This window comes from Eulemur rufifrons, chromosome 9 (genome assembly GCF_041146395.1).
Source record: "Eulemur rufifrons isolate Redbay chromosome 9, OSU_ERuf_1, whole genome shotgun sequence".
Lineage (NCBI taxonomy): Eukaryota > Metazoa > Chordata > Mammalia > Primates > Lemuridae > Eulemur > Eulemur rufifrons.
Window position 1 is genome coordinate 38,352,540 of NC_090991.1, and position 24,012 is coordinate 38,376,551.

General features: G+C 51.2%; 1 protein-coding gene across 5 annotated transcripts; it reads left to right on the top strand.

The window, feature by feature from the left end:
- Nucleotides 1-651: 651 nt before the first annotated feature.
- On the top strand, nucleotides 652-24,000 carry ODAD4 (outer dynein arm docking complex subunit 4). Of its 5 annotated transcripts, none has more exons than XM_069482521.1 (12): nucleotides 652-848; nucleotides 2,556-2,687; nucleotides 2,941-3,091; nucleotides 3,792-3,853; nucleotides 4,166-4,331; nucleotides 5,649-5,873; nucleotides 6,057-6,264; nucleotides 11,970-12,056; nucleotides 14,262-14,458; nucleotides 15,752-15,852; nucleotides 19,531-19,615; nucleotides 21,963-24,000. In XM_069482521.1, exons 1-12 carry the CDS (start codon nucleotides 735-737, stop codon nucleotides 22,448-22,450), a joined length of 2,016 nt encoding a protein of 671 aa, XP_069338622.1. In that variant the 5' UTR covers nucleotides 652-734; the 3' UTR covers nucleotides 22,451-24,000. The 5 variants fall into 5 exon arrangements, with proteins under 5 accessions (XP_069338622.1, XP_069338617.1, XP_069338618.1 ...); XM_069482516.1 differs by having other exon boundaries at nucleotides 667-848; nucleotides 21,966-24,000; XM_069482520.1 differs by lacking the exons at nucleotides 652-848; nucleotides 3,792-3,853 and adding an exon at nucleotides 855-1,488.
- Nucleotides 24,001-24,012: the final 12 nt, after the last annotated feature.

Here is a 24,012-nt window from a genome sequence, read left to right on the forward strand (position 1 = left end):
CAGAAGCACCTAGTTCACTTTTTTTTGGTGGTGGTAGTGAAGGAATAGGGAAAGATTTCAGGATAGGCCTTGGTGGAGGCCTGCTTCTAGCAGCTGCTCAATAAATGTGTTAAATTATGTTGAACCCAACATATTCCATGTCTCATGCAAATCCTCACATCCCTGAGGGTTCTACTATTTTCACCTTCATTTGGCAGGTGGAACATTCGAGGCTCAGAGCCCTTACGTGCCTCTTGCAGGGTCACGCAGTAAGGACGTGACAGGAGTGAAAACCACCCAAGAATTCTGACTCCAAGCCCAGTGCTCTCTCCCCCTAATGACAGTGAGTGGGGCACATCCCCGTGCCATGTATGCCTTATCTCTATTTGGAACTTTGCCTCCACCCCCCCCACCCCCGCTTCCTATTTTCTTGGCTGCCTTGCACAGTAGCCTTTCCACGTGGCAACTCCGGGGAGAGCCGACGGAGCGTGCAACTGCAAACACCACGGAGCTCGGCCGCCCGTCAGCCGCCAGCCACGTGCTGATCACTAGCCGGACCAGTGCGCCGCGGGGCGTGCGCATGCGCACGCCGGGCGGATGTACCCGCGGTCAGGCGCCGCTGGAGCCAGGGGCGGGACCGGAAGTCACTCTGCGCCTCTCGGTTGCCAAGATACGGAGCTTCCGCAAACCGAGGGGAGGTTCTCCGGCTTCTTTTTCTCTATTTCTCTGCTTTCGCGTTTTCAACTCTGGTCACCATGTCGGACTCCGAAGTCGAGGTCCTACGAAGCACGTTTTCCTCTTACATGGCGGAGGGCGAGCGGCTCTACCTGTGTGGGGAATTCTCTAAAGCCGTCCAGAGCTTCAGCAACGTGAGTCGTGCTCTGAACCTGTCCACCACCCGTCACCGCTTTCGAGTACAGTTAACACTGAGGCCCTGATGATGCCTGGAGGACCCTATTGTTTCTATTATTCACTGGTTCCTTATTGATACAGCACTGTCACAGATAAGCCCCGTGCTTGGTCATTCCTATCCGTTCCCACTGGCGTTCTCCATTGTCTGCATTAACAGTGACCTCTTCCTCTACTTTTACTTAAATTTTTCGTGATAAACTGGCCTCCTTTCCACAGAGCAGCCTCAATTTCCCGTCATTGACCGGGAGATTGGCTGGGAGGTTGCATGTAGAAGCCACGATGTCTCTGGCACAGAGTTGCTTATAAAAGGTGGTCAGTAAGTAACTAACATTATCATAATAACCTTAGTATAAATTGCACCGCCCCACCCTCAGGGGATCGGGTACTGTTTGAGGATATCAGGCACACTGCTGAGCGCAGCGCAATTCTATGAGGGAGGTACTATTATCACTATGTTTTATAAATGAGGAAACTGATAGCGAAGTTGAGCAACATGCCCAAGGTCACTGAACTAGCAAGTGGCAGAGGAAGGATTCAAAGCCAGGCACTTAGACTCCCGTGTTGAGTTGCTAACCATCAGACTATACATCCACACAGGTAAACTATAACATATTCTTATGACAATTTCTTTTGCTACAGATAGCCTGCTTCTTATTGCAAAGGGAGTGGTAGGATAGCTCGCTAACCAGTCCTGAGACTCCCTCTAAAGTCAAGCTTCTCAACTGCTACTCAGAGTCTTTTGTCCCTTTCAATCACCAACCACACCCTAAAACCAGAAATGAGGACCAGATGGGTGAACAATTGAGTTCAGGAGCCCTGCCCCCGCTCATTTTCCTCTTGCTGAACCTTCTCCTATCCTGGAGAAGCCCAGGCAGAGAAAAAAGAACACCCCAAGGAAGGTCGCTTTGGATGAGAAGTGGTCTGTTTCCAGGAGAGACAGTAGCTACTTCCTCTTCTTAGAAAAATAAGAAGGTCCTAGAAAGGGATGGGTTCAGTTTGATACTTCAGAAAGGACAATACACCACAGACTATGGTAATAATCTCTAACAGAAGAAGAGGACATGGGGAATGTGGGACTCACCCACCCCCATTTTAGAACCAAAAATCACAATTTCAGTTTTCCTGGCATTTTCATGGTAATCTCCTGAACTAGTGATTAGTTCTCAATTAGCTACGTAAAAAGAGAAGGCCAGTGGAATGCAGCCTTCTTGCAGATTGCCTTTTGTCCTAAAATCCGTTTTGTCTGTCTTAAGAATGCTTAGCCTTATGAAATTCGTCTTGAGTGTGTTGTGCAGCCATTTCAGGTTTGTGGTTGAATTTGATGTGTATAAAACATCCTTTGGTTCTATTGCCTGCGTGGATTGGGGGGATCTTAGGCATTGGCAGAAAGTCAGTGTATCCACAGAGTAGCATATTCTTTCATCTCAACCAGTAGCTTCCACCATAGCTGTGATTCGACCTTGTTCAAGATAAGCTGCGTGCAGATAATCAAGTTGACTGAGCAAAGATCAGTGTTATGCTGCTTTTGTCTGATAAGATCCAGAGCATGTTTGCTGGCCTGAAGAGTCCCCTCGAAACTGCAGGAGGGTCTGGGCTGCCCTTTCCAGTTGAGCTTCTATTTTGTTCTTCATGGTGCCTGTCAACCTGAGTGGTTCCTTTCTCAGGCTCTTCACCTTCAGAATGGAGACAAGAACTGCCTGGTTGCCCGCTCCAAGTGCTTCCTAAAGATGGGAAACTTGGAGAAATCCCTGAAGGATGCTGAGGCTTCACTCCAGAGTGACCCAACTTTCTGCAAGGTGACTGCATGGGTGGGAGGACTCAGTCTTGCTTTCACCACTGCTATAGCCTGTAGCAGCCTCTCGTTACAAGTATTTGAAGAACTGGCTAGACTGCCTAGTGTTTGATGCCATTTTCTCTCCATAGGTCACTTGCCTAGCTCCCTGCCCGTGTCCCAGCCTTGACCCTTGACCCAGGACCCTTCTGTTCTGCCACACCTGAGTCCTGTAAGGCCTTATCTGTCCACATTGATTTGACTTCCTCTCATTCCAGGGGATTCTACAAAAGGCTGAGACATTGTACACCATGGGAGACTTTGAGTTTGCCTTGGTGTTCTATCATCGAGGCTATAGGCTGCGGCCTGATCGGGAATTCAAAGTTGGAATTCAGAAAGCCCAGGAAGCCATCAACAATTCAGTGGGAAGTGAGTGATCACAGGGTATATATCCTTATCCAGGAAGGCTCTTGGAATCCTTAGGTTTAGAGGAAGGCCTGAGGTGCAGTGGGTGAGCAACCACTACCAGGCCTACAGGGAGTCCCATGCTTGGATTTGGCTACTGCTAACACTGTTGAGGATTACAAACTGTCCACTGGGAGGCCCAGTCCCTGATCCATTGTACTGAGTACTGCAGCACCTGGTTTTCCTAAAGGCCAGGTTAGAATGGCTGTTTCAAGGTAGGCTTACCTTTAGCCTGGTATCATAAGACAGAATGGGGTCTAGCCTTCCCTAGTCCCTGGCTTCCTCCCTCACCACCTATATTCTAAGGGGCTGGCCTTACCAATCAGCTCAATGGAAGAAGGAGGAGGGAGGCAGATGAGAGTTTGCCACTGTGGGCGGCAGAGTGTGGAAATGGCAATGGCACATGAAGGGGAGTGCCCCTGTGCCCAGGGCCTCCCTTTGGAAATCCGGTTGCCATGGCGGTGGGCTAGTTGGGACTGACCAGCTCCTGGAAGAGTGTTACACCCAACAGCCTGCACCATTTGCCTGCTAGGCTGGCTCCGGACCAGCTTTACCACAGCCTCCACCATCCCTCTGCCAAAGGCAACCATTTCCACATCAAAATATGTGATAGGTTGTGCGTGGGGAGCCTGGCCAACCTGAGCTCCAGCTTCTGTCCTTGTAGGTCCTTCTTCAATTAAGCTGGAAAACAAAGGGGACCTTTCCTTCTTAAGCAAGCAGGCTGAGGTAAGGGCCCTGGTTCTGTGGTTGTGTCCTTCTAAGAGAAGAGGCCACGGGTGCCTGAGAAGCACAGGTCTTAGTGGCCCTCTTGCCTGGGAACTATTAGCTCCTGGCCATCATGGGTAGCCATGGGATTCTGCCCCAGCTCCAGAGAGGTCTTGGGAGTCTAGCTGTTGCCCGACCAGGCATACTCCATGATTCTCAGCCCACAGAGAGGTCCTGGAGTTGGAGAAATCTGGAATCACAGACTCTGGGGCCACGGCTGGGTACACTGTGCACCTTGTTGAAGCTCTGTTGGATGTTGCTCCGTTTTTCCAGAATATGAAAGCCCAGCAGAAGCATCCTCCAATGAAACACATCTCATACCACACCAAGACAGAGTCCAAGCGGAAGGGCTCACTCAAGAGTGAGAAGATTGTCCGCCAGCTTCTGGGGGAGCTCTACGTGGACAAAGAGTATCTGGAGAAGCTCCTAGCAGATGAAGGTTTCTGACACTTTGTTGGCAGGGGGACATGGGGCAAAGGAAATCTGGGTGGATGCTCAATGCATGAGCCAGAGGCAGAGCCCGTCATATAATATTAGCTGACATGTACCTGTGGACAGGTTTTATTAGCAGTCTTATTTTACAGATGAGGAAACTGAGGCGCAGACCTGTGGAAACTAAGTACACACATAGGGAGGCAACAACATGGCTTGTATTTGAATCCAGGAAGTCTAATTAAAGAGCCAGTGCTCTTAAGCTCTGTGGTACCCTGGGAGGGAACAACAGAGATTTGGGCTCCTTTACCACCGTCAACCCTAAAGGTCCCCTGAGCCTTCAATCTGTACATTGGGCAAAGGAATCTACAGACAGGTGCTCGAATCCAAGGATATTAGTGCTAGAATGTTCTGAAACATCATCTGTTCCAATCTCTTCTTTCATAGATTAGGAAATAGGGACCCTGAATGGGGAGTAACTTTTCCAAGGTGACAAGCAAGTTAATGGTAGAATCAACACTGGAACCCAGGCCTCCTGACGTCTAGTCCAGTGCTCTTTCTACCACACTGTGCTGCCAGTGACAGGACATAGGACAGTGCCCTACAATGAATGTCTCACACAAACATGGGGGTGGCAGTACTGCCATTAGCTGATAAGGCTGAGCAGGGGTCACCCTCGAAACAAATGCCTGTTTTCTAGAACTGGCTTCCCAAAGTCACGTGCAGGGTTCCCTGCAGGGCGTAACAGCTTCATTGCTGGCACATCTCCTGGATAACAGGCTTGAATGCTTCCTATTCTCCAGAGGACCTGCTGTGGCGGGAAGGGGTGTCCTGAACATTACCCCAGGTGGCCTTGTGGCTTTGCTACCGGCTCTAACCTCTGGCCAGGCAGTGGGAAGGGCTTGGGCACGCACTGTCCTCCAGCTCCTAGCACACACTGGCCCACTTGGCACCTGGGGAATCACTGGGCACCGGCAGCCTGGGCCAGGTTGTACATTTGGACTCAGTCTGCTCCGAGGACACAGGTTAAAATGAGGGGGCCCCAAGGGCTAGAGGCTTCTCAGTGAGCTACCACTGTTCCTTCTAGCTCCTCAGATCTTGCCATGAGGGGCCTGCACCATGGTAGTTCCTGAAAGGGGGCTCTGGCCTCACCCTGGCCTGGATAAACCCACTCTGCCACCGCTGCACTCACTTTCCTCACCGTTTCCATAGCTCCAGGCAGAGCTCCTCACAGAGGGCCCTGCCACAGGGCCCGGAGCCAAGAGGAGGTGACTCCCTCAGAGGCCTGTTCTCCTTGGCGCCTCCTCACACCCCTTCCCCACAGACCTGATCAGAGGCACCATGAAGGGCGGCCTGACCGTGGAGGACCTCATCATAACGGGCATCAACTACCTGGACACCCGCAGCGACTTCTGGAGGCAGCAGAAGCCAATCTATGCCAGGGAGCGGGACCGGAAGCTGATGCAAGAGAAATGGCTGCGGGACCGCAAACGCAGTCCGTCACAGACAGCCCATTACATCCTCAAGAGCCTGGAGGACATCGACATGTGTGGGTGGTGTTCTCGGAGGGGCAGGGCAGATGCCTGCAGTCCCTTGCCACATGGGGAGGGAGCAGTAGTCGCCTGAGCCCCTGGGCTCTCTCACCTGCGGATGGTATCTGGGGGGAGAGGAGTTACCCCTTCAGCCAAGGGGAGGCCACTGTCACCTCCACGTCACCCCTTTCCCTTCCCAGTGCTGACCAGCGGCAGTGCCGAAGGGAGCCTTCAGAAAGCTGAGAAAGTGCTGAAGAAGGTACTGGAATGGAACAAAGAAGAGGTACCCAACAAGGATGAACTGGTTGGAAACTTGTACAGCTGCATAGGGAATGCCCAGATTGAGCTGGGGCAGTTGGCGGCAGCCCTGCAGAGCCACAGAAAGGACCTGGAGATCGCCAAGGAATAGTGAGTGCCCTGGAGCAGGCCAAGGCCATGGGCCTACAGAGGAGTGGGGCCTGGGGCTCTGTGTGACCTTTGCCAGGACTGCTGGTGGCTTAGCACCCATTTTCTGTCCTGCATGCCTGGGGCAGATTCCTCCAGAGGTAGCGACCACCTGCCTGGGACTGGGGGTAGGGAGCAAATCTAAGCTGTTTGCTTTTTTGCCACAAGAGGGTAGTGGCTCAAAATTCCAAAAAGCACCTGATGATCTGGCTCTTGGGGATATTTTTATTCTACATCACCTCAACAATCACGCAGCCGCAGACTGCAAGACATGCCAGAGGCTGCTCGCATTGGGAACAGAGCAGTGAGCAAACACAAGGGCCATTTCCCTCATATGTCAAAAAGGGACATAGCTTATTTGCAACTGTGGTAAGTGCCATGGGGGAAAAGTACAGGATCCAGTACTGTAAGAAACACATTCCAGGAGGACTTGAGTGGACATTGGGGACGCACACGGGAAGGCCCTGAGGCAGGAGGAAGCCGGAGGCTGGAGATCACCCAGCACTGCCAGGGAAGGGTGGGCAGGGCTCGGATCACGCCTGGTGCCCAACCCTTGGCCTACCACCGCCGCCCTCCCTGCCTCTGCCTTCTCTCTCCAGCTCCTCCCACAAATCTTCTCCATCAACTTTCCTTCTCCTGCTGACAGGCAGGCCTGGGCCCCTCAATGCCTGCGGGTTAAAAACCAAACCCCGTCTGGCCCTCAAGGCCCTCCTATAGCAGTCTTCCCTGAACACACCTGTCACCTGCCCTTTTCACTGATCCAGGCCCCAAATGCCGTCCATTCCCAGGTCATTTCTCACCTGCCCCCACCGTGCTAACCAGGAATATCACACATTGGCCATTCCAGAAGTAGGAAAAAAACAGCTCTAAAGACAGACTCATTTTTGCATCCGGGCTCTGCCACTTAGAAGCTACTCGGATTCTACTAAGTCATTCTTCGCCTCAGTTTCTTCATCTCTAACGAAGGTATAATAATACCAACTCAGAGAGACTGTACGGATTAAATACGATATGGATCCAACCTTGGATCCAACCATCTCCCATGCACAAATGAGTTAAAAATCTTTACTTCTCACCAGACCTCTCTCCTGAGCCCCAGAGCTCCCTGTCCAGCTGATTGTAAGGCATTTCCATTTGGATGTCCCGCAGCAATCCCAGACTTCTCACGTTCAAGTCAGAATCCATTATCTTCCATACTTCTTGCTCCAGGATTCCCTATCCCTGTGGATGGCACTGTTGGCCACTCAGTCCCCAAGCCAGAAGCCCAAGAGGCTTCCCAGGTACCTCCTTTCCCTCACTGTTCACGCCCAGCCCCGGCCACATCCTCTGCCCTCTCCCCCTCTGTCTCCTCCTCTGTCCTATCTGGGCCTTCTGTTTCCCTCCCACAACTCAGTCCCAACCCTCCTCACTTTTTGCCTGTTTCCTGTGACCTGGGCTTCCTGCAGCTCAGCTGGCCCTTCTGTAAAAAACAAATCCCACGGTCAGGATGAAGTTCCAGCACCCTGCTCGACACAGGCTGCTCTTTCTGACTGGACCTCGGCTGGCCTCCCTTGACCTGGCTTTCGTCAGGCCCCGGGGCGTCCTGGGCCCAGCCAGCGTAAAGCTCTGTGCACACACGCAAGCCAGGCAGAGGCTGCCAGCCTGCACTCTGCTCCAGCCAGTCCCCCTTTCCCCAGCACTGGCTGTGTCAGGTCGCCTCTCACTCATTCCCCAACATTTAGATAAGGAACCCCCTTCCAGAAAGCCTGCCTAGTGCCCCAGGGGCGATTTATTTATTTTTTTATTTTTATTTTTTTTTTTTTTGAGACAGAGTCTCACTCTGTTGCCCAGGCTAGAGTGAGTGCCATGGCGTCAGCCTAGCTCACAGCAACCTCAAACTCCTGGGCTCAAGCGATCCTCCTGTCTCAGCCTCCCGAGTAGCTGGGACTACAGGCATGCACCACCATGCCCGGCTAGTTTTTTCTATATGTATTTTTGGCTGTCCATATAATTTCTTTCTATTTTTTTAGTAGAGATGGGGTCTCACTCTTGCTCAGGCTGGTCTTGAACTCCTGACCTCAAGCGATCCGCCCACCTCGGCCTCCCAGAGTGCTAGGATTACAGGCATGAGCCACCGCACCCGGCCCCAGGGGTGATTTAAAAATCTCTCATGGGCTGGGTGCAGTGGCTCATGCCTGTAATCCTCGCACTTTGAAAGGCCAAGGCAGGAGGATTGCTTGAGCCCAGGAGTTCTAGACCAGCCTGAGCAAGAGCGAGACCCCGTCTCTACAAAAAATAGAAAAATTAGCCATGCGTGGTGGTGCACACCTGTAGTCCCAGCTACTCAGGAGGCCGAGGCAGGAGGATCCTTGAGCCCAGGAGTTTGAGGTTGCTGTGAGCTACGATGACGCCACTGTATTCTAGGCGGGGCAACACAGTGAGACCTTGTTTCAAAAAAAAAAAAAGAAAAAAGTCCCTTCCCTGTGTCCCCTCTCCACAGGTACCCTGTCTGCCCCGTTACACTTTGGACTTCGAAAGGGCTATGTTGTATTCCCAGCACCTGCCACATTATGGGCACGTAATAAATGAGTGCAAAGTGACTGAATAAGTAAACAGGTGTCCCTTAGCCATGTTAGCTTCTTTTTAACTTCTACAAAAGGGCCTCACTCAGACAAAGCTCCACACTTACCTGTGAGTCCTGAGTACCCTGTACTCCCTCATTTTAATCAGCCGCTTGCTGGGCTAAGTACCTCCTCCAATGCCTCCAGCCCTCATTTATTTCTCTGAATACTCTATACAGGATTTGATTGCATGCTTTCTCATTGCTATTGTGATTTCTTTCCTTTTTTTTTTTTTCTGGAGAGACAGGGTCTTCCTATGTTGCCCAGGCTGTTCTTGAACTCCTGGCCTCAAGCGTTACTCCTGCCTGGGCTTCCCAAAGTGCTGGGATTACAGGCATTAGCTACTATTGTGATTTCTTAGTACATATTATTATGACTAAATCAACACATTAACAACAAAGAACAAAAAAGATAAGGCAAACAAACAAAACAAAACAAAAAACTAAATTAACATGTTACAGTTTATTCATTCATTCCTCTCACCATAACAGAGCACCCACCCTAGCAGGGGGAATGACTCCTAGGTGCTATGAGAGCAGCAGGTGCAAAGTGTGGCCCAGGGCCCAGGGAGAGAGGCAGGCAGGAGCACAGCACGGGCTCAGAGAGGACAGCAGGGTCAGGGCGGCAAGGTGGACAAGAGGGAGGGAAGGGCATCTTGGCAGGGAGATGTGGCAGGGGTGGAGGATGCAGGGCACTGCAGGTGGTGGGGCAGGGCTGGGGGCCTGCAGGCACTGAGGCCGGGCAAGGAGTTTATTTGTTCTCCAGCACTGCGCTGTTCGCCTTGGTCAGAGCGAAACTTGGAAGTCCCCACCCACCTTCCTGCATACTTCCCTGGGATTTTGTTGGAATGTGTCTTTCTGGCCCCTTCCAGTGTATTTACCTGCATGCTTATGTACACATATACATGTAGGATTTTGAAAACAAAAGCGGTTTGTTGTTATGCTTTTTTTTTTTTTTTTTTTTAAGGAGAATATGGGGTCTCATTCTTTGAATGACTTTGCAGAAAGCCATTTCACCACACTCAGTGACGTATTTAACTCTGTGGGCAGACACTTAAGTTGTTCCACAAACAGTGCTCCCGTGAAGCTCTGCAGCTATTTGTGAGTGTTGCTGTGGGATATGACGAAGGACCTTAGGTAGAGGAATGGCTTGGTCGGATTTGCATTTTGAAAGATAGGCCTGGCACCAGTGGGGAGGATGGCGCAGAGGACCACACTCCATGGAAGCCGTGCTAAGGTGGGGCGAAGCAGGGCAAGGGTGGCGGCTCCCACTGGGTTTCAGTGGAGCTGGGGGCAGAGCCTTGCTTGGGAAAGGGGGAGGGAGAGGGGGTGCTGTTTGGAGGGGAGCTAGGACTGGGGAGCAAGTTACTGTATCATTTGTTGTGGGGAAGTATTTTTTAATAGAGAAATCAGAACATTCATATGGTGACTGTAAAGAACTGAAGTAGAGGGAACAATTGTCTTTCTTTCTTTCTTTTTTTTTAAGAGACAGGGTCTGGCTCTGTCACCCAGGCTGGAGTGCAGTGGCACCATCATACCTCACTGCAGCCTGGAGCTCCTGGGCTCAAGAGATCCTCCTGCCTCGGTCTTCTGAGTAGCCAGGACTACAGCCATGTGCCCCCATGCCCAGCAAATTTTTTAAATTTTTTGTAGAGGTAGGATCTCACTATGTTGCCCAGGCTGGTCTCAAACTCCTGGCTTCAAGTGATCTTCCTGCCCAGGCCTCCCAAAGTGCTGGGATCACAGGCATGAGCCACCACGCCGAGCCACAGTTGTCTTTCTTTATGGAACTACCTTAATTTTTTTGGATGACACGAGTACTGTGAAAAATTAAAATTATACAGATATAATTGAAAGTGTCCCTCATAATTTCATTTTCTCTGGGTGATCATTGTTAATAGTTAGACTTATATTCTCTACTTCCTTAAAAATACCTATAGTTTTTGGTGGCTTAAAATGACACCCATTTATTCTTTTATAGTTCTGGACGTTAGAAGTCTGAAATCATCTTCACTGGACTAAATCAAGGTGTTTGTAGGGCTGTACTCCCCCCAGAGGCTCGAGGGGACAATTTGTTCCCTTGCCTTTTCCAGCGTCTAGAGCTGCATTCACTGTACTCCTTGCTCCTGGTTCCTTTCTCGTCTTCAAAGCCAGGAGCATAGCATCTTGCTTCAGGCCCACATATATATTTTTTAACACAATTGAGACAATATATTAATATGTAGTATGCTCTCCTATAATTTGACTTTTTAACCTAACATATCATAGATTTTTTTCATACATAAAAATTGCCATTGCTTGAGTACTGATAACATTTAGATTATTTCCAATCTTTATTATAAACTGCCCTTTAGTGACCATTCTTTTCAAATTATCTTCTTTTTCTTTTTTTTTTGAGACAAAGTCTCCCTCTGCTCCCTGGGCTAGAGTGCCGTGGCATCAGCCTAGCTCACAGCAACCTCAGACTCCTGGATTCAAGCGATCCTCCTGCCTCAGCCTCCTGAGTAGCTGGGACTACAGGCATGCGCCACCATGCCTGGCTAATTTTTTCTATATATTTTTAGTTGTCCAGCTAATTTCTTTCTATTTTTAGTAGAGACGGGGTTGTGCTCTTGCTGAGGCTGGTCTTGAACTCCTGAGCTCAAGTGATCCTCCCACCTCAGCCTCCCAGAGTGCCAGGATTACAGGCATGAGCCACCACGCCCGGCCTCAAATTATCTTCTTAAAGTAGATTCCTAGAAGGGGAATTGATGAATCAAAGAAACATCTTGATTTTGCTGGCAAATTAATAAACTTCTCTTTCCTTCTCCTCATAAATAAATAAATTAAATAAACAAACAAATAGATAAATAAATAAATAAGCAAGCATCTTTTTGAGCTGTTGACTGCTTAGCCTCCAGAAAGGGCAGGAGAGGGCCTGCGGGCCACGGGCTTGCCAGCCTGGGAATCACTCCTCCAACTGGAACCCTGAGCCCAGGGCCCCTGCTTTGCTTTCTTTTCTATTAATATTTCCACAGTGCCTAGAACGGCCGATTTCTAATGAATGGCTTGTTTTTCTTCTTCCCCACAGTGACCTTCCTGATGCAAAATCAAGAGCCCTTGACAACATTGGCAGGGTTTTTGCCAGAGTTGGGAAATTCCAGCAAGCCATTGACACGTGAGTGACTAAGAACTGCCCCTCTGGGGGCTGAGATGTCCCACCTTCACCCTGGAATCTCAGCCTGGGGCCAGATTGCCAGGCAAAGAGGTATTAGAACACCTGGGCTTGGCTTCTGGTTCTGCTAGGTGAGCATTGGCAAATCACTTACTTTTTTTTTTTTTTTCTGCAATGAGGTCTTGCTATATTGCCCAGGCTGGTCTTGAACTCCTGGGCTCAAGCAATCCTGCTGCCTTAGCCTTCCATGTAACTGGGAGTAGTGGCACTGTGCCCAGCTTGGCAAGCCACTTTCTAAACTCTGGGGCTCATCAGATAAATGAATAATTGGAATGGAATCAGCATTTTTCAAAATGGCCCAGTGATAAGAACCACCTGTAGTACTTGTTGGGCATATGAGTTACTGGGCCTCTCCCTTAGAAATTCTTACTCTACAGATGTCAGTTGGAACTCATGAAACCATTTTTCTTTTTTTTTTGAGACAAAGTCTCGATCTGTTGCCCGGGCTAGAGTGCCGTGGCGTCAGCCTAGCTCACAGCAACCTCAAACTCCTGGGCTTAAGCAGTCCTCCCACCTCAATGTCCAAGAGTGCTAGGATTACAGGTGTGAGCCACCGCACCTGGCCTCATGAAACCATTTTTAACAACACTCCAGGTGATTCTTACCTTTGGTCAAGTTCAGATACTGGTGGACCAATTGATCTCTGAGACCTCTTTTTGAGGCTATTCTGTGACTCTTTATGGTGGTATGGGGACATTGGGAACAGTGTCTGAGCTCTTCAGATGGCCCAACTGCTAGACTTTTGATGTCTAACCCTGGGGCTAGTTATCTCCTCAGCCCCAACAAGACTTGGAGGAGGCCCAGGCCTGGAGACCAGCCCATACCAGGAGAGCCAGCTCGTTGGGTCCCCTCACTTAGCATGGAGAGAAATTGTCCTTCATGCTCTCATTGCTTTATCAAAATGGACTTCTTCACCAGCAGCCTCCTGCTCTACATAATTTGGATTCCTGAGTGGCCTCTGGTGTCTATATGCTGAAAGACAGAGAAGTATGAAAGTTCACCCACCTATTACTATCTTTCTGTAATAAACTGCTTTATAATAAATATGTTCTTATTAAAATATTAATTCAGAAAATACAGAAAAGAAGAAAAAATTATTCAGTCCCACCACCCAAAGATAAGTACTAATTCTTATACTGTTCTTTTATTGATATTTTGTTTTTTAATTCCAATCTTTTTAATGTTGATTATCCCATATATACTTAATAATTTTCTTAAACATTATTTTTATGTTATTTCAATTGCTATTTTTAAACATTATTTTCAACTGTTGTATCAAATTCGACATCCCATAGGCCGGGCGTGGTGGCTCACTCCTATAATCTTAGCACTCTGGGAGGCCAAGGCAGGAAGATCACTTGAGACCAGGAGTTCAAGACCAGCCTGAGCAAGAGTGAGACCCCCCACCCCTGTCTCTACTAAAAATAGAAAGAAATTAGCTGGACAACTAAAAATATATAGAAAAAATTAGCCAGGCATGGTGGCACATGCCTGTAGTCCCAGCTACTTGGGAGGCTGAGGCAGGAGGATCGCTTTAGTCCAGGAGTCTGAGGTTGCTGTGAGCTAGGCTGATGCCATGGCACTTTAGCCTAGTTGACAGAGCGAGACTCTGTCTCAAAACAAAACAAAAATAAAATAAAATATTTCAATATCCCACAGATGTCACCAAAATAACTTTAGTAGTTTTAAAATATGTTAATGATTATTAACTCCACCCTTGTATCTAAAAGAACAGGCCAGGGTTGGTGGCTCACACCTGTGATCCTAACACTTTGGGAGGCTGAGGCAGGAGGATTGCTCCAGGCCAGGAGTTCAAGACCGGCCTGGACAACATGGAGACCCCATTTCTGCAAAAAATAGAAAAATTAGTTTGGCATGGTGGCAAGCACCTGTAGTCCCAGGTAGTTTAGAGGGTTGAGGCAGTAGAATCACTTGAGCCCAGGAATTTGAGATTGCAGTCAGCTGTGATACCACTGCACTCTACCCAGGGCAATAGAGTGAGACATTGATTGTCTCAAAAAAAAAAAAAAAAGAACTGGTAGTTGTAGAACAAGTTTTATTCTGCCACCCAGCAGGAAGCCTTGGCCTCCTGTGCCACTGTGCACAGTTTGAGGTGAAGACATTTATCCTGGTTCTTCCTTTTCCCAGGTGGGAAGAGAAGATCCCTCTGGCAAAAACCACGCTGGAGAAGACCTGGCTGTTCCATGAGATTGGCCGCTGCTACTTGGAGCTGGACCAGGCCTGGCAGGCCCAGAATTATGGCGAGAAGTCCCAGCAGTGCGCCGAGGAGGAAGAGGACATCGAGTGGCAGTTGAACGCCAGCGTTCTGGTGGCTCAGGCACAAGGTATGGGCTCAGAGGCGACCACCCTACATTTCCCAGCCTTTCAGGCCCAGTTGCCACCCCAGGGGTGGGAATCCTGTGGGCTGAGTTTGCCATCCCAGCGTTTCCCTGCCCCTCAGATTAATTCTGAGAGTTGGGATAAGTCATTCTATTCTGGCCAACACGCTTAGGTAAGTGCCTACTTTCAGCAAAGCCTGGCTACCTCTGCCCTTGAGCTCAGCTGCAGAACAGCACAGCACGGTGTCATCCTTAAAACAGTGCCCATGTATCCACGTATGGGGCCACTTCTTCCTGCCTTGTACTTCTTACACAAGCATTCTTTTTTTTTTTGAGACAGAGTCTTGCTCTGTTGCCTGAGCTAGAGTGCTGTGGTGTCAGCCTAGCTCACAGCAGCCTCAAACTCCTGGGTTTAAGCAATCCTCTTGCATCAGCCTCCTGAGTAGCTGGGACTACTGGTGTTTGCCACCACGCCTGGCTAATTTTTTCTGTTTTTAGTAGAGGTTGGGTCTCGCTCTTGCTCAGGCTGGTCTTGAACTCCTGAACTCAAGCAATCTTCCCCCCTCAGCCTCCTGAGAAGCTGGGACTACAGGCACACAATACCACGCCTGGCTAAGTTCTTTGAAATTTTTTTGTAGAGATGGGGTCTCACTATTGCTCAGGTTGATCCCAAACTCCTGGGCTCAAGTGATCCCACCACAGCTACCCAGAGTGCTAGGGTTACAGGTGTGAGTGAAGCTCCTTTAAAGGGAACAATTCAATCAATCAATCAATCACTCCACTCCCAGCACCAGCTGGTGCTGGTGCTAACTGGCTGGGTGACCTTGGGGTGGGAGCTGGACTCGAGAGAGCTGGGGTTCCAGCAGCTGGCCTACGGGTCATGTCCAAACCTCCACGTTTTGTTGGATCTGCACAGTGTTTTTGAAAGATTTGAATGACTGTTTAAAAAATATGAATTTCCTCTTCTGGAACAATCAAAAGATGGGGCAAGATGGGGTTGTCTCCTCTGCCCTGGAGACAGATGATGTGTGCGCTGGCTCACACCACAGGTCCCTTTCCCTCACTGACACCTTCGAATGGCCTGACATCCAAGGCTCTGGTCCTCAGTGGTGAGACGGCCCAGGAAAGTGACGGAAAGGGTGCCGAGCAGCTTAGTGGCGCTGCCGGGGCCGGGGGCTGACTCCAGCTCACACTAGCTGCTAACGGGCACGGGGCACAGCCGGGCAGGCTGGGGGCTCGGTCGCGCAACACACAGTGTCACAATCTACGTTTGACGTGCCTTCTCCACTTGCCCTGCAGTGAAGCTGAGAGACTTCGAGTCGGCTGTGAACAACTTTGAGAAGGCCCTGGAGAGGGCGAAGCTTGTCCACAACATCGAGGCGCAGCAGGCCATCATCAGTGTGAGCCTTGTCACCCCGCTGGGCGCTGGGTGTGGGGACGGGGTTGGGTGGCTGGGCCCTCAGCTCCCCCTCCACCTCAGGTGGCCGCTCCACTGCCACTTATTCCCCACCAACTGCAGGACACACTCCGTGCAGGGCAATGGCCATCCGTTTGCGTAGTGACCCAGTACACGTAGTTTTATTTGAAACAAACAAAAACCAGAAACAGAAGTTTAAAAAAGACACATTTACCTCTACTATGTACCATGCATGCTGATATTTTCTATTGTATTCTATTTTCTTTACCATTTTCTTTTTTTTTTTTTTTTTGTTGAGACAGAGTCTCACTTTGTTGCCCAGGCTAGAGTGAGTGCCGTGGCGTCAGCTTAGCTCACAGCAACCTCAGACTCCTCGGCTTAAGCGATCCTACTGCCTCAGCCTCCCGAGTAGCTGGGACTACAGGCATGCGCCACTATGCCCGGCTAATTTTTTCTATATAGATTTTTAGTTGTCCATATAATGTCTTTTTCTATTTTTAGTAGAGACGGGGTCTCGCTCAGGCTGGTCTCGAACTCCTGACCTTGAGCAATCCACCCGCCTCGGCCTCCCAGAGTGCTAGGATTACAGGCGTGAGCCACCACGCCCGGCCCCATTTTCTTTTATTTAATGCTAGTTCAGACCTTTAAAGTGATTTTAGGACTTGCAGTTTGAAAAATACTACCTTTTCCAGGAGACTACAAGACATACAGTGTGATTTCCTCGTTCTCTTGCCCACACCCTTTGTTGGTTCCTGGGTGTCTCTGTTCTTGGCTTTTTCGGGCCAGGGCTGGGAAGGTCTCTGGTAACCTCTCCCCCGTGGGCGCCCCCAGCCTTCCTGCTGGTGAGTGCCCAGCCCCCACCAACTTGCATGCCAGCTCCAGCCAGCGTCCTGCCTTTTCCTGAACAGGCTTTCTTATGCCTCTGTTATCTCTGCCTGGAATATTCTAAACCCTCCCCTTCCCATCTCCTTCACCTGGCTAACTCCCACTCAACCTTTAGGTTTCAGCTTAGAAGTCCCATCTTCCAGAAAACCTTCTGTGAGGTGCCCATCCCTCCTGGCTGCCACAGCCCCCATGGGTGCCCCCTCAGCGTCCATGTGGCTCATTTGTAAGTGCCTAGACCCATACTGCTTAGTGAGGCAGCTGCTAGCCACATGTGTCTATTTAAAGTTAATTAAGGCTGGGCGAGATGGCTCACGCCTGTAATCCTAGCTCTCTGGGAGGCTGAGTCAGGAGGATTGCTTGAGGCCAGGAGTTCGAGACCAGCCTGAGCAAGAGCGAGACCCCATCTCTACTAAAAATAGAAAGAAATTATATGGACAGCTAAAAATATATATATAGAAAAATTAGCGGGTATGGTGGCGCATGCCTGTAGTCCCAGCTACTCGGGAGGCTGAGGTAGGAGGATCACTTGAGCCTAGGAGTTTGAGGTTGCTGTGAGCTAGGCTGACGCCACGGCACTCACTCTAGCCCGGGCAACAGAGTGAGACTCTGTCTCAAAATAAATAAATAAATACAGTTAATTAAAAGTAAATAAAACGCAAAACTCAATTTCTCAGTCATACTAGTTACATTTCAAATAGTCAATAGCTACATATACCCCTTGGGTACTACCTAGTATAGATCTAGAACATTCCCATTGTCACAGAAATCTCTGTTGGACAGTGCTGGCCTAGCCTGTGTCAGGAGTCAGAGACCAAAGGTGAAGCCCAAGGCAGACTTGGAAGTGCTTTGTGCTCCCTTACCCACACCACTCCCAGAGCCACTTCAGGCAGGTACACAGGCTCCGGAGAGGCCGCATGGTGACCTCACAGGCACATGAGCAGTTGGAGAAGAATCCCCTGACCATCCCACCTCCCACTGCCAACCAGCCTGCTGTCCCTAAGCCGTTCCCACATGGCCGAACCCCAGTAAGCATCTGCCAGAGTGAATTCAATGGGGCCCCTGTCCTTGGGGAGCTTGCGCCATGGTTGAGAGTGGCCAGATTGTACAACTCGTGGGCAGCACCAGAGGCGTGGCCTCCCTCAGGGACCAGACTGGAGATGCAGCAGGCACTTGGGAGAGGGAGCAGGGACCTTGGGAAGTGACACCCGAGGATGCTCCCAGCTGGAGGTGGGCCTCATGCCAGGCCCTGAAGGACAGGACAGCAGGGTTTGGCCAGGCTGAGGAGGGGCAAGAACACTGAAGATGTGGGAGGCTGTGGGCACCAAGGGCCCAAGGCAGGCAGAAGAGTGACCCTGGGCCTGGGTTCAAGGGCCACTGGGGTTCACGATGGCAGGGAGTTGGGGTTACAGGACCCCAGAGAGTCGGTGCACCAGCCTGGACTTGAAGGGCTGTAGATGGCAGGGAAGCAGCCCACACCTTCGGTCTTTTGGGAGGGAAGTTCATGGGGAGCTGTTTGCGAGGACCATGGTGAAGCTGACACTTCCTTCCTGTGGCAGAGAAATCATACCCAAGAGACCCCAGAAGGCACAGTCCCCGGGCAGCTTAGGCCTATCACATTGCTGTCCTCTTCCTTCTGTGGAGGGGACATGGCTCCTGATGTGTCTACCCTGCCCCTAGCTTAGGCCTGCAGAGGAGGAGCTCCCACCTTCACTAAAGCCCTGCCACGTGCCGCATGACGTACATATGTGGTCTCCCATTTAGTTCTCTTCCATGTGATCGCCCTGCAAGTAGATAGCGTGGCGATTCAATTCAGTAAATATTTACTGAGCGTGAGTGGGCTCTGGGCTGTGAAGGTATAGGACCATGGTCCTGGCCCCCAAGAAGCTTGGTGTCAACAGGAAGATTAAAACAAAAGCACAAACCCTAGTTCCTGACCAGTGCCATAAGGGATCAGGGCAATTCAGAGTAACAGAGCCCCATTTGGGAGGCAGGGCTGGAGGTGTTCCCAGCAAGGAGGGTTTGAGGTTGCCTTTCAGGCTGGGCAGCCATTGAAGGGTTAAGAGGCAGAGAGAAGGTGCCTGTTGGCCCTCAGTGACTCCTCATGGGACCAGGTCCCTGATGTCTCATGCTCCTGGACTGGCATGTCCAGGCAGGAGGGCGCACGGGGGACAGACCAACACTGCGAGGGAGAGTGAGCTCCCAGGCCCGGGGGCTGCTCAGTACACACTTCTGAGTGCCGCTGGGCTCTGCCCGGTGCTCGCCCCTGGGCTGCTGTGAGCAAGGGGCAGAACCTGCCCTCAAGGTGCCCGCAGGCTTGGCCCAGGCCCCTGTTGAACAGGAACTCGAGCTGGAGAAACTGCAAATACCTTTGAAGTCCCTTTTGAAGACATGCCATGCCCCCTGCCTGTCCCCTCGGTGTATTTCTGGGTCCCTTCCTCAGCTTGCTGCCTTGCTTAGGGGCTTGGATTGTCTTTTTGCATTGACTGAAGTCAAAAGCCGCTTTAGGTAGAAATTTGTACACAGACACAAGTCCCAAATACATGCCTAAGCCCAAGAGAAATGACTTTGGACTTGCAGTGTGTATCTCTCATACCACTTACTGTGGATAATTCCAGGTATTGAGTAACCTGAGGGCAGGCATCTTCAGAGGAGCCAGAAGGAAGCCGAGGGTGGCAGAGTTACCCCAGAGTCCCGCCTTCTGGGACTGGGGCTTGGGTGAGGAAAGAAAAAGGTGCAAACGGGGTCACGAGCTCACCACGCCCTCTACCATCCACAGGCCTTGGACGATGCCAACAAGGGCATCATCGAAGAACTGAAGAAAACCAACTACAGGGACTCCATCAAAGAAAAGAAAGAGAAAGGTGAGTTCCTGGAACCGTGAAGAAGGCAGTTTGAGCATTCTCCCTCTGCTTTCTCTTCCTTCGGGCCTAGCCACATGTCCCAGCAGCTCCCTGGGTCGGGGGGCTTGCTGCACTTTTGATTTCAGTGCCACCAGCAGCCTCAGCCTGTCCCTGGGGCAGGAAGAGGGTTCAGCTCACCTCAGGCTGGGCTGTTGGCCCTGAGAACCCATTTATCTATTTCTTCAATTATTTCACCAAGTACTTGCTGAGCACTTGCCATGTGCCAGGAAAGGGTTAGATTCTGGGGCGACAGAGGCCCATGCACAACCGCGGGGGCCGGGCGGACCAGTGGAGCTGGCAGCTGCCCGGCTCCCGCTTGGAGGTGCTGCCGTGAGAGCGCACACGGCGGGCGCCTCCGGGGACGTAGGTGAGGCTGCGACAAGGAGGAATCATCTACCTCTGGCTCCAAAAGATGCCCAGGAGTTTTCCAGGACAGAAGTGGAAGAGGGAGGGACTTTCCAGTAGGAAGAGCAGGAGCAAAGTCACAGAGGCGGAGTAACAGCCGCTACACTTCTGGGGCTGTCAACTGCGTGCCAGGCACTGGGCACCTGACAGGGATTACCTTGCTGGCTCTCTCCACCCTGGGAGGCAAGGACTGTGTGGGGGAAGGGGCTGAGTGAGGCGAGCCACCTGCCCCGGCCCCACAGCTGGGGAGGGGTGACTCGAAGCCCGACTCTCCCCGGCCACGTGGCACTGCTCTTGCACCCGCAGTGGGAAGGACAGGTGCCAGAGGGGCACCAGGTGGAGCCGAGGTGCAGAGGCTGCCTAACAGCTGGCAATCTGGCCTTGTCACATTCTTTCTCCCAAGGCCTCCAGGGAGTAGAGAGGCCTTTGGCCCCCTGCCCTCAGCCTGGCCCAGAGCCAGGCTCCTGGGGCCAGCATGCGGGGCCTAGAGGAGCGCGGTGATAAGAGCAGTAGTTGGTGGTGCACCTGTGATCCCAGCTACTAAAACAATTACAAAGAAAAAAGCAGTAGCTGATCGCCATTCATGCCTCCTGTGGGCCAGGCATTCTTCTAAAGGCTGACTGATCCTTCCGAGAACGCTGTGAAAGAAGTATTGTTTGCGTGATTTTACGGATGAGGACATGGAGGCAGGGGGTGACAGTTGCCCATTGGTTTTGTCTTGGGCAGTATGGCTCTAGAACCCATGCTTCTGCCATGGTGCCACACTGTTCCTGGTGACAGAGACAGCCTCTGCCCCTCCCCGCCAGGTGGTGCCTTCACTCCAGGCAGATTGCAGCGAAGGGGAGCCAGGGCTGGGGGCCCAGGAGGATGGAGCCTGGTGCAGATTCCTGGCTGCAGCCCCCCAGGCTCCAAGGCTGAAGTCCTCTCTGGTCCAGGCCCGGCAGCAGGAGGTTTCTGGGCACATGAGCAGCCAGATGACAGCCCGTTATTACGCAGTACCTGCCATGTGGTGGCCAAACTCCTCAGGTAGGGGCTGTCTCTGCCCCCACATGCCCTGGGAGCTGCTGTAAGGAGCCAAAGGAGAGGCAGATGTGGAGAGAGACAGCAGGGAAGCAGATGCTCCATGTAGCCTTCCCTGGCGGCCCTCCCCTCCCCAGGCTGAGTGTCCTCCCCAAATCCCATCCGGAAGGCTCTGCGCGGGTGGAGCTGCCCGCACTTCCCTCTCAGAACAGCAGGTGGCAGCATCGCACGTGTGTTCACCTCCGACCGGCGGGGAACCCTGAGACCGGACAGCCTGGGCAGGCGCCTTGCGGTAGACACCAGCGCCTTCCAGGAAGAGAATGAGGGGGACGCCAGCGGAATGGGTCATTTATCTCTGTAACTGTTAAAAACAAGGAGTGAGGACACCCCAGCTGCAAGACAGCTCTCCACCCGAACTTCCTGCTGGCAGCCTGCTCATACTTTGATAGGAACAGACAATGAATGTGCTTCCCAGGGACAAAGAAAAAGTGGCAGCATGAGGATGCTGGAGAAAAGAGCCCGCTGTCGTTTCCCAGCACCTGTACTATTTATTGTAGAGAAAAGAGAATGTGCTCTGGGGCAGACTGTCCTAGGTTCAAATTCTGGCTCTGCCATTTACCTACGTGCGGCTGCTGTTCCAGCGCTCTCACCTCAATGACAGTTTCACCATGGCCAGGTGGTACAATCTCCACAGCACCTCGTGCTGCCCAGAGCTGGGCTGGCACCCAGGACATGATGGCTCCCTTCCTCTCCTTCCGGAAAGGTGTGCTGCCAGCACCAATGTAAAGAGCTTGTGAAAATAGTCGTTCTCAGGGCCTTTCTCTCATCTGCGTCTCAGAAGCACAGGGACGAACTTTCATCTCCCCTTTCTCTTGTTTTTCAGAAGAGGCTGCTTCACCGTATGAAGATAAGACGATAACGGCAAAGGAGAAGGAAAGGAGCAGAGTGAGAGGCGAGCCTGAGAAGGTGATGAAGGAGTGGGAAAGAGAGCAGATCGAGAGCGACAAAGAGACAGATGACGACGAGGCGTTCCGGGAGGCCCTGGAGAGCACAGCCAGTGCACAGCACGGAGTGGAAGCAGGAAAAGCCAGAAGAGGTTCGGGAGAGGTTGCCAAGGGCGTGTCAGAGTTGGGCACAAGATTAGGAGATGCAGGCAAGAAACCACCAGAAGTGGGCAGGAGAGGATCCAGAGAAATTTACAGGCGGCCTTCTGGAGAATTAAGCCAAAGACTCTCAGGAGAATTAAGCAAAAGTGAATCAGAAGGACTAAAGAAACTTCCAGAAGTAGGCAGTAAAGAGTTGGAAGAACAGGGAAAAACAGAATTGGGAGAAAAGAGAGAAACGAAAAAACTAGAAAATGCTGAAAATTAAAAAACAGAAAAGGAACACGAACGAAGCCATGGTCGGTAGCCATTAGGATCAGGAGGCTGGTGTTCAGAGGGGTCTTGGGATCTTACCAAACTGGACTTTCAAGATGAGATTTGTCTTTAATAGGAAAAATAGGGCACTGGGTCCCACAGGTCACCTCTGCCTCTTTCTGTCACTATTTTACCATTAAATAGATATCTTTCACTCCTACAAACCCCGAGGCTACCATTTTGCCTCCTCACCCCCACCCATTCTCAGAATAGTCTCAAGGAAGAAATGAGAAAAGTGCTAAGAAGAAAGGATTTCGGGAAGGTGAGGAAACAGGCCGCTCCAGGGGACCCAGCAAGGTTAAAGGGAGGAGGCGAGAGGCCGGGGAGTTGGGGTGTGTCTGCCCACCACGGGCCATTGGTTATCGTGCTGAGGCCTGTGGTGTGTAGGACACCCGGGGAAGCTTTGTGGAGGAAACAGTGGTGGGACAACAGCGGGAAGGCCTCCGCTGTCACCCTAAACCCGGAAGGCAGCATGTAGCCAGTGCTGGGACTGGTGAGAGCCGTTCTGCTGTAGTGCCCACAAGAAAATGGCTCCTGCCAAAGAACAGGGGAGTGGCCTGGGAGAGGGGCGGCAGACGTATTCTTACCTCTGCCACCTCGGGGTGCTACCGTCAAGTAAGAAGCTTGTTTCCTCCTCTGTATAATGCAGTATCTGCCTCAGGAGTTGGTGTGACGCTTATCGTTATAGCATGGAGTGCGAGAAATGACCACCTGGAGACCGAATTGAGCCAAGTTATGAGTCTTTATTAGCTGGCCAGCGACCACCCCCTGCCCTGTTAGGGTACAGGTACAGAGAATGGCCCTGAGCCCAAAAACAGGAAGGTTTTATACTACCCTAAGTTAGAGCTACGTGACATTAGGCTACCTGACTTCAGGCACGGTGGTTGAAACATTATATCATCTTCTCCACAGCTGTGGGGTCTGGGACCAGCCTCGGACCCCGCCCCCCATTTCAGTTACAATCTTTAAGCAAGCAGGTGTACAAAACAGCACCAATTAACCAATTAAAGAATATTCTTTTAGGCGTTAAGCAAGCACAATAAATTTCACGACAGGCAGCTGGAAAGTTTAAACAATTGGTTACAAATTAATTGCTTTGTTTTATCTCTGCAGGGTACATCTTTCCAGTTAGGGACATAAGTCAAGCCTAGCCAGCAAACAAACATAGGTTTACATTATAGACTTAGGTCAAGCGGACATGGGTCATCTAGCAAGCAAGCATAAGTTTTCAAGTGGGCCTTTACATTGTGAGTACAGCACTTCGTACACAGGAAACTAGAAAACCCAACCGAGCTTTCAGAGGCCTCACAGAGGAGGTGGCAGCTGAGCAGCTGGCCTCAGAGGCTGAGTTAGGATTTCACTCCGTTATTCATCTGTCCCTTTGGCCATTGCCATCCTGGTCCCGTCTCGCAATTCCTACAAGGAAGCGTCTGGGCTGAGTCTGACTTTAGGCTTGCACAGGGCGGGGACTAGGGTGAAGTCAGCGGGGCGTTCCCCCCCCCCCCCCCCCCGGTA

What these genes read in the sequence shown, in the direction of transcription:
- ODAD4 (XM_069482521.1), top strand. Translation starts at nt 735, where the DNA reads ATGTCGGACTCCGAAGTCGAGGTCCTACGAAGCACGTTTTCCTCTTAC. An exon ending in TCTTAAGCAAGCAGGCTGAG is followed by an intron (nt 3,854 to 4,165) that starts GTAAGGGCCCTG and finishes CCGTTTTTCCAG; the next exon opens with AATATGAAAGCCCAGCAGAA. An exon ending in TTCCAGCAAGCCATTGACAC is followed by an intron (nt 12,057 to 14,261) that starts GTGAGTGACTAA and finishes TCCTTTTCCCAG; the next exon opens with GTGGGAAGAGAAGATCCCTC.